General features: G+C 45.0%; 1 protein-coding gene across 2 annotated transcripts; it reads right to left on the bottom strand.

Moving 5' to 3' along the window:
• Positions 1 to 321: 321 nt before the first annotated feature.
• Positions 322 to 8,021, bottom strand: LOC139367593 (photoreceptor ankyrin repeat protein-like). Of its 2 annotated transcripts, none has more exons than XM_071105854.1 (6): positions 7,835 to 8,021; positions 4,143 to 4,546; positions 3,628 to 3,757; positions 3,144 to 3,284; positions 1,839 to 2,018; positions 322 to 1,555 (listed from the first exon to the last, which is right to left on the bottom strand). In XM_071105854.1, the coding sequence occupies exons 2-6, from the start codon at positions 4,398 to 4,400 to the stop codon at positions 882 to 884; spliced, it is 1,383 nt and encodes a 460-aa protein (XP_070961955.1). In that variant the 5' UTR covers positions 4,401 to 4,546; positions 7,835 to 8,021; the 3' UTR covers positions 322 to 881. The 2 variants fall into 2 exon arrangements, with proteins under 2 accessions (XP_070961955.1, XP_070961954.1); XM_071105853.1 differs by having other exon boundaries at positions 7,842 to 8,021.
• Between the last annotated feature and the right edge of the window lie 1,592 nt (positions 8,022 to 9,613).

Here is a 9,613-nt window from a genome sequence, read left to right as displayed (position 1 = left end):
TGAGTGTTTTAATAAACAAATAACACGTAGCACAAACAACGCACCAACATGAAACAGAGTCAATAACACCAGAGGAAAGAACCAAGGGGAGTGACAGATATAGGGAAGACACTCAAGGAGGTGATGGAGTCCAGGTGAGTGTCATGATGCACAGGTGCGCGAGACAACGGTGACAGGTGTGATGGCTAATCAGCAGCCTGATGACCTAGAGGCCGGAGAGGGAGTGTACATGACACCTCGTCCCAGATCTCTTTGTGCTGTCTTGCCAACTCCTGTGGTCGTTGTTATGCTAAGAATTGGCAGCAGTTATTCATCATAACTCATGGTAATGTCCTGCTTCTCTTTCAGTAAGTGCAGATAGGCATTTGACATTTCTTTGCTATGGCTCTGGTTCCTTCACAGTTTCGATAATAGTTAGTTGTTTCAGACATGCTGTATGTTAAGAAAGCGGAAGCCCAAACAAACTCTACTGATCTTTCTAACAACTGACTCCCCAAAAATGAAACAACAAAATAAGTTAACATATAAAAAGCATATTCCTCTTGATAGATACATGACTAGTAAAGTCTAGGAATGTTCAGGCCATTTCAGGAAGTCCTTACAGCGTATCCCAATCAAGAGGAAAAACAACAGTCCATCCATTAGTCTTAGTCTGGCTCAGATGCTAGTTTCCACCCATGTTATTGAAGACACCACTGCAGGGCTGAAACTGGGCTTCCATGATGGCCCCGGAAAGGGGCCACCACAGGGGAGCTGTCCCCCCGTCCCTCTTATATGACATCATCACAGATTGGAGTTAGTAAGAGATGGCAGCACAGAGGCCATTCTATTCTCTTCTGTGCCCTCACTCTGTGGCAGTTTACAAACAGACAGCTGGCAGTTTAACTTGCCTTGGCGGGCTCCTTGGCCTTGGCCGCCGCCTTGGCTGCCTTCATTTTAGATTTCTTAAGTGCCTTCTCTTGCACTTCCTTCTCTTCCTCCAACTTCTCCTTTTCCTTTTTCTTCTCCTGCTTATCCGATTTGTACTTCCAGACTGGAGGCTCCAGGTGGCCCTTGTGCCTCTTCGTCTTCTTCGCCTTCTTGGGTGTTTTTTCCGCAGACTTAGTGAAGGTGATCGTGGGGATGCAGCCGTACGGGAAGACACTGTTCCGATTCGCCAAGGAATGGGGGAGGAAGTTCTGGACGCCGTTTGCAGCCGTTGAGACGACACTGCCCCTTCGCTTCGTGTCTGAGCAGCAGTTGGCAAGCAAGAGGGAGGACGATGCCGGCGCCGGCGTGAAGGAACACTTCACACCGTTACTATGACACACGGAGCTCTCCTCCAGTTCCTTGCTGCTGTGCTTTTCCATCAGCTCTGGCACAGCCAGCCGCCGCTTCCCGACCTCGGGGGGGCTGGTGGGGCAGAGTGGCCGGCAGCCCATGGAGACTAGTGGACTGTGGATGGACGTTGTCATCCTCACCATGTGGTCCAACACCCCATTGTCCTGAGGGTCGTTGGGGAAGCTGAAGGTCAAGCTGTCCTTCAGACGCTGGGTCAGGTTCTTGGGGGCCATGGCTTTAGAAGATAGGAGACAGAAGAAGATTACTTTATTGTCAATATAAGAATACATGCCATTTAGCAGACGCTTTGATCCCATTAGTACAGAGACATTGACATGTGTCTTTTTCCTGTATACCTGCAGCAGCACCACTGAAGCAGTTTAGGGGTTAAGTGTCTTGCTCAAAGGCACAACAACAGGTGATGTAGCCTATTTAGGCTTGCATCCCTCCCCAACATATTTTTCCCAGTTGGAGCAGAGATTTGAACCAGCAACCCTCCAGGTTCTCGTCTCTCAAACCTTTAGCCACCAGCTCCTTCAGCTCGGGCCACTCCATCACGTAGCTATCGCAGAACTGTTCGGCGATGGGACACGCCTGGAGGCGACGGAGACGCTGCAGGACCTCGAAGCGACTTGTCTTCAGGGCCCAGTCTGTTATGCTTTTCCCTTTGACATCGTCCACTACGTTGATATCAGCACCTGGTAAGTGGTCAGGGAGAGACAGGCAGGAGGGAAATGTATAGAGAGAGAGAGAGAGAGAGAGAGAGAGAGAGAGAGAACAGATGCATAAAACCTTGAGGGAAACTGGGCATGATCAGATTTTCAGAAGGTAACTTGTATTCAAAGTCAGCATAATTGCCCCACCAAGTGGCCATTAAGGGAGCACAAAATGGTGCAAGGAGATACAGAACAGGAGATTTAAAAAAAAAAACACTGAAAATGTTCACCATTTGTTTGCCTTGACTAATTACGAGACAGCATGACGATGGCCTTGAATAAATGAATGCATCTACAGTTTTGAGGCAGGAGAACCTAAGGTTTCCATTAGGGTTAATTGGTTAATTAGCTCCTACATGTGTCATTGGAGTCATTATTAGCAGTGTCTATTTTCAGAAGCTTGTCCTCAACCATTCATTCAACACATTATAAGGCATGTCGGTGTAATACATTAACACAGGAATACTCCCAACCCGCCGCTCCTTATGGAGAACACTACGTAAATAGGGTAAACATAATTTTGACCTGTCTTTGGCTTATAAACGTGTAACAGGTGTGACTGAGTGGAATTTTTCCAGAGTCGCGCCTATATCAGTCCTGGTAAATCCACACAGGGCTAGCTAATCCAGCCTGTAACCCAAAACTGCTAGTCCCAGATCAGATGAGAAGATCAGAAAGGAAAATCCTTAGAAATCCTTCGATTTGTCCCTTAACTCAGCTAGGTCTGCGTCATCAAAATCTGTCATAACCATACACTTGGTCTGTGTCTGAAATGGCACCCTATTCCCTATATAGTGCACTACTTCTGACCAGGCCCTTGCTTTTTCTTTTTTCACACAGTCTTCACGATAACCATAGAAACACAATGAATAAAAGAACAGTCATTCTGTTTCTACGTTGACAAATTGACAACCCATTTCACCCTAGTACCTGTGCATTTACAGTTTCGAGAACAAGACAAAAAATATGTTCGCAAATTGCCAGTGCGGAGAGTGAGGATTTATGCCACTTGGAAAAGGAAATCCCACGAAAATAGCCCTTAGAAGACTTTCCCACCCTGAACTCAAAGAACTCCAATTCTTGATTTGACTGACTTCAGCCACTTACCGGCCATTATGAGGGAAGACACACAGTCCTCCCTGCCTTGTATGGCTGCCTTGATGAGGGCAGTGAAGCCTCTGATGTCCCTCACCTCCAGGTCTACCTTAGGGTAGTAGTTCAGGATGAAGTTGAGGATGGATATGTAGCCTGGGGGGGGGGGGGGGGGGGGGGGGTTATTAGGAACGTTGTTGTTACAGTACAACCACATAAAAAATAAACTCCAGAATACCGGGGATCTTCATACTCCACAGATTTACTTGATCTTGTATGTTGTTATACACTTTTAACGAACATTTTCAGTACAACCAACATTTATGCTTCAGCAGAATGCACTGCGACAACGGTAAAGTGATTTATTTTCCAGATACTTCCCTGATTGCAGTACATTTGACCACCCAATCATAGGCCATGTTAGAGGTTGAAATTATATGATATAATCATGCCACCTCTTGCTCACCCAAGCTAGCCATCATAATATTGCGGTGCTTACCGGCCTGGGCAGCGATCATCACTGCCGTGCTGCCTTCGTTGTCCTGGTGGTTGATGTCTATCAGTGGACACGTGTGTAGACCGTAGACGATGTCCACGTAGCCTCTGGAGACAGCCAACATCAGGCCATTCTGACATGTGGACAAAGCAGAAACAAAGACATGTGGTCATTAACTAGGTGTATGCTTTCATGCACCAGAAACCGGCATAATTTTGCTCATCCTCCTTGTGGGACCACTTACATTAAAACCAACACTCGAGTAACTGACTTAGTGTCAGCTAACCCTCTCAGGGACCGGTCCACATCATGCCAGAGACCCAAGGACCAAAGGTTGAGAAACTCTGCTCTAATTTACAATATCTGGGGCCAATATGGTTTCGATAATAGTGGTGGGTAGTGTGAGGAACACCAGAGAGAAGTATTACACTTCTCTATTACACTTCTTATGTTACTATTGATAGTGTGGGCGAGTAAGGTGTGTGTGTGTGTGTTTCTGTTTGTTTGTGTATCCTTACCCTGCCGTTGATGTCCAGCTCCATGACTTCTTCCTTAGTAACCCCCCTCTCCAGGACCCTCTGTAGGGTTTGCGCCTCGTTCCTGTTACAGGCCTCGTACAGTGTAGAGGTGGTGCCTCCTCCACCCCGCCTCATCTCATAGTCTGGCATGATGGAGTCCTCAGACACCAAGCTGGCCGTTTCAGACTCATTCTGAGAGAGTTCCGAGTCCTCGGATGGGCCGGCGCCCAGCTGCGGGTCATTTAGTGCATGAGCCATCGCTAGACCTCCAGGAGCCCCAAGACGAGGGGATCACACCCAATCAAGAGGCCTCCTCAGCCCCCAGAAGGATGGGATCAGAACCTGTGGAGGTGGAAAGGACCCTGCCTCTGCCCTGCTGATAATGACCGCATCCTGGAGGATCTCTGGAGGAATGGACAGACAAACAATATGACTGTCTGGAGGGTCACAGACAAGCACACACACACACACACACACACACACACACACACACACACACACACACACACCACACACACACACACACACACACACACACACACACACACACACACACACACAATATCACTGTCACACTCGAGCATCACACAGAGACCTTTAATTCAGTTACACATTGTGAAACGACTGGCTCACTCAATTATGTGATGTAGCAACTGGCTCGCTCAATTATGTGTTGAAGCAAAAGTCCTGTTCGTACCCTAATTATAGTACGCTTGTCTTCCCTCTCCCCAACATACACATCTGTTTTGGATCAGAGTGTTGTTCAACTGCTCATACAGCGTCTCTCAAACTTCTCTGATTCACAGTACAACAACTCAAATAAACCATCTAGCTGGCGTCTGCAGGCACATATTGTAGAAGAATAGCCATTAAGGCTGTATTTACCTTACAATCAATGACCAATGTGACAACAAAACATTTTCTAATCATTAGCCTACATACTGTAGTTGGTTGACCCTCTCACGTCCATATCTTTCAATCAATCTTGATCCGTTAAATAGCTTGCTCCCTAGCATCCTTTTAAGGTTCTCATTGACCTGAGACAGCACAGTCGTAACTCCTACGTTTTCCATTGACAGCATGGTGTGAGTGTATGGACAGGTCCATTGATTGGTTCAAGTCCATGTGAGGTTCTAAAGTGGATGAGCCTCAACTCACCCCCTACCTGAAGTGAGCCTTAATGCCTGATTCATCTGAATTGCGTTTGTTCAGATATTTTCTTTTTCACATTGTCCTTCTCAGCACGGTTCCATCAACTATGGGGGATACGTATCCAGGCCAGTACAGCTCGACTAGGGCTGGCTCGCTTAGTTCCTATGGTGTGAATCAGGCTGAGGAGAACCTGAGGAGGACCTAGCCCCACCACGCCAGGTGTGACTGACAGGAGGTGATGTAATCTGAGCCATTACGGCAGTCAGAAATTGTCGGCCCTCTTGTCCTTCTGCACTGTGCAACCTGACAGCAGCGGCGGATTTAGGCACAGGCGACATGGGCAGCCGCCCAGGGCGGCATCTTGCCGGGGCAGCATGGGGTGCCCACCCGCACAAAAAAATACAACAGAAATAAATGCATTAATGCAAAATGAAAAACAATATAAAAATATATTCAGAATGGTGACATTTGCTCAATCGGTTTTCTATTGCTCATTTGCATGTCACGTCAATGATACCATGTCACTGTGTGGAACTGTGGGTCAATTAACCTTGTCGGAGTGGGCGCCCTGATTCTAGTTTGTGAGCTAGGCAGGCTACTACTGCCTGGGTAGGTATCTCACTCAGAAGTATGAGATGGGGAGGGGGGCGGGGTAGGTTGACCTCAGGTCTCCCCACTGGAAGCCCGAGGTAGGGGGAGCGTGGGGAATCTATCAAACAGAGTACCTCTAACTTTGTACCGTACTAATGCAATTAATAATGCAATTAGCTGTGAAATTTAGTTTGTGTGTTTCTTGTTTGAAGTGCAATAGTGTAATAATCTGGTTCTCTTCTTTCTAAGTGTGTTATTCTATTTGTGTATTTGTGTGATATAGGATTTGTGAAATTTAGTTTTATTTGTGTGTTTTTTGTTAGCACTAGGGTAATAGTGTAATAATTTGATTATTTTTATTATTATTATTATTATTATTATTTCAATTTGTTCTATTTGTCTTTGTTACTTCTTTTTGATAGTCATGAGTCGTATTTTTGTATATATTTGTATATTTATATAGTTGTAAATGTTATGATTATTTATTTGTGTTGTTCCAAATATCTGAATAAGAATGACAGTTAGTGCAGAATGGTGCATCTTTTTGTTTGTTGTGGGGCCCCCCCTTCTTGTTTGTTGTGGGGTTCGTCCAGGGAGCCATACAAGCTAGAACCGCCATTGAGAAGATAATGTTTGGTAACTGGCTTGAGGCCTAGATATCAGGACACCCTACTGGGAGACTTGGTGCTTGATGATTGATCTTGTACTGAGATCAGTGGACATAGATATCAGATCTAGTTCCGTTTAAATAAATCCTTGGGGGTTTTAACTTCTTCAGGATCGGTGAGTCCCCTGACGTTGAGCTAACGTAGGCTAATGCAATTAGCATGAGGTTGTAAGTAACACGAAAATTTCCCAGGACATAGACATATCTGATATTGGCAGAAAGCTTAAATTATTGTTAATCTACCTGCACTGTCCAATTTACAGTAGCTATCACAGTGAAAGAATACCATGTTATTGTTTGAGGAGAGTGCATAGTTGTGAACATGAAAAGTTATTAATATACCAATTAGGCACATTTGGGCAGTCTTGATACAAACTTTGAACATAAATGCAATTGTTCATTTGATCAGTCTAAAACTTTACACATACACTGCTGATATCTAGTGGCCAAAATCTAAATTGCAGATGGGCTGGAATAACGCGATGGCCTTTCTCTTGCATTTCAAAGATGATGGTACAAACAAATACAAAAGATTGGTTGTTTTTTTTTCCTTTGTATTATCTTTTACCAGATCTATTGTGTAATATTCTCCTACATTCCTTTCACATTTTCACAAACTGCAAAGTGTTTCCTTTCAAATGGTACCAAGAATATGCATATCCTTGCTTCAGGGCCTGAGTTACAGGCAGCTAGATTTGGGTATGTCATTTTAGGCGAAAATTTAAAAAATTGTCAGATCCTTAAGAGGTTTTAAGACCATCGCTGAGCACACATTTGCTATAAGTCTGTTCTGTAAGCTACTCTCCCTTTTCATTTTCCCTGAACACCAGATGTATTTTGTTGTTTCCTACCCCACAGCGGTTGGCTTTTAACAATATACATGGTCTTAGTCTACTCATTAGTCTAAAAGCTTCCTTTCAGTAGGATCTAGTTAAAACACAGAGGGGAGCACTCTACCTCTTCTAATCCCACAAGCCTTTGCTTTCATTCCTCTGCTGTTTTGTCGTTCCTCTCAGAAGAATGAAGATCAGTATCGCTACAAGCCCCCCTCCTCTCTCTCTCTCTTTCTCTCTCTCCAAAAACTTCCACTGAAAAATATGATTTGATTAAGTTCTCTGTTCTGTTGTTTATCTGAACAACAAACTGTGGAAGGAGAAAATAGGTTATAAAGGTAACAACAATCCACAACCAGTGTTGCCTCTGATAAACTCCCCAACAAACAGACTAGTGGGACCATGACCTTTGACATAGTTATAAACCACCCCACATCCACTACACGTACATCTCACCATAAAAAGTCTCTATCCAATAGGGTATTCTCCTCTTGTTCCTCTGTTTACTCCCTCTCTCTCTCTTCCTGGGTCAACACTGCATTAGCGTCCCCTCTTCCTCCTCTGTTCCTCTCTTCCTCTGGGATCTTGGAGGAGTCCCAGTGACATCAGACTCGTGCTTCTCCAGCTATAGACCCCTCCAACCTCCTCCTCCTTCCCTCCTCACACGGTGTGCCTTGCTCTGCTTGGCTTGGTCACTTATCCTAGGCTGTCCGATGGATCACCACCACCATGCAATCCTCCTTCCAGGTCTTTACATAGACACTGAATGCTAAGTCAGGCAACAGGCAGCCTGAAGCTGCTGGTCTAATTTAGTCGGGAGGCAGCATGCTCTCAGCTCTCATCCCGATTACAGGAGATTTACAGGAGGATTAGAAGGCAAGGAACAACAGCAGGAGGAGCAGCTCTCCTGACAGGCTGGCAAGGAGGGCCTGCTCTCTTTCGCTTTCTCCCTGTTTTTTACCCTTATGTTGCGTATCTCTTTTCCTGGTTTGCTCTCTTTCTCTGTCTTTGAAAGTTATTCTCAATCTCCCTCTCCCTCTCTCTTTGTCTCTCCTCTTTCTTTCTCTCTCTCTTTCTCCCTCTCTCCCTCCTATTCTTCTCCCTCTTTCGTTGCCATTCTCCATCTTTCTCCTTCTGTCAGCGCTAGCCTCTCTAATGGTCTAATCCATTTGAAGGGACAACAAACTAACCCTGCTGTTACTGCGAGCCAGGTGCCTAGTCAGTTAATTGTTCCAAAAATGGCATGCAAAGGACACACACATTCCACGCGTGCGCGCACACACACACACACACACACACACACACACACACACACACACACACACACACACACACACACACACACACACACATACGCACGCACATATAGAGGGAGGGAGGAGCACATACCCACATTCACACACAACATAGTTGTTCACAGAAAGATGTCTGCTATAAAATGAGGTAACATGGACGATAGGTTACAATCACTTGAAATGATACACAGAAGATGCTTAGAACTGTGTTTTCAGTCCCAATAGTATGCAATTTGTCGTCAGGGTGTGCACTAGCCTAGCAAAGAGCATACTGACTAAGTAAGTCTGCCCCTTACTGGCTGTTTGCCGAAGCACAATAGAGCTCCAATAAAGTTCAAAATGAATCAAATCTAATCAAATGTCATTGGTCGCATACACATGTTTAGCCGATGTTATTAAGGGTGTAGTGAAATGCTTGTGTTCCTAGCTCCAACAGTGCAGTAATATCTAACAATACACAACAATGCACACAAATCTAAAAGTAAAATAATGGAATTAAGAAATATAGAACAATTAGGGCGAGCAATGTCAGAGTCCGGAGTATCAAAAATTGAGGGCCAGGCCCAGCCAATCAGAATTTATTTTTCCCCAGGATGTGGTTGTGACGGTTGTGACGACCGCAGACCACGTAGGAGGCAGCTTAAGGTAGAGAAATGAACATTTAGTTACCTGGCAACAGCGCTGATAGACTTTCCTGCTGTCAACATACCAATCGCACGCTCCCTCAAAACTTGAGACATCTGTGGCATTGTGTTGTGTGACAAAACTGCACATTTTAAAGTTGCCTTTTATTGTCCTCAGCACAAGGTGCACCTGGGTAATTATCATGCTGTTTAATCAGCTTCTCTATATGCCACACCTGTCAGGGGGATGGATTATCTTGGCAAAGTAGAAATGCTCACTAACTGGGATATAAACACGTCTGTGCACAAA

This window comes from Oncorhynchus clarkii, chromosome 16 (assembly GCF_045791955.1).
Source record: "Oncorhynchus clarkii lewisi isolate Uvic-CL-2024 chromosome 16, UVic_Ocla_1.0, whole genome shotgun sequence".
Taxonomy (NCBI): Eukaryota; Metazoa; Chordata; class Actinopteri; order Salmoniformes; family Salmonidae; genus Oncorhynchus; species Oncorhynchus clarkii.
Note: the sequence above shows the minus strand (reverse complement) of the source record. Positions and strands in the feature narration are given on the sequence as shown.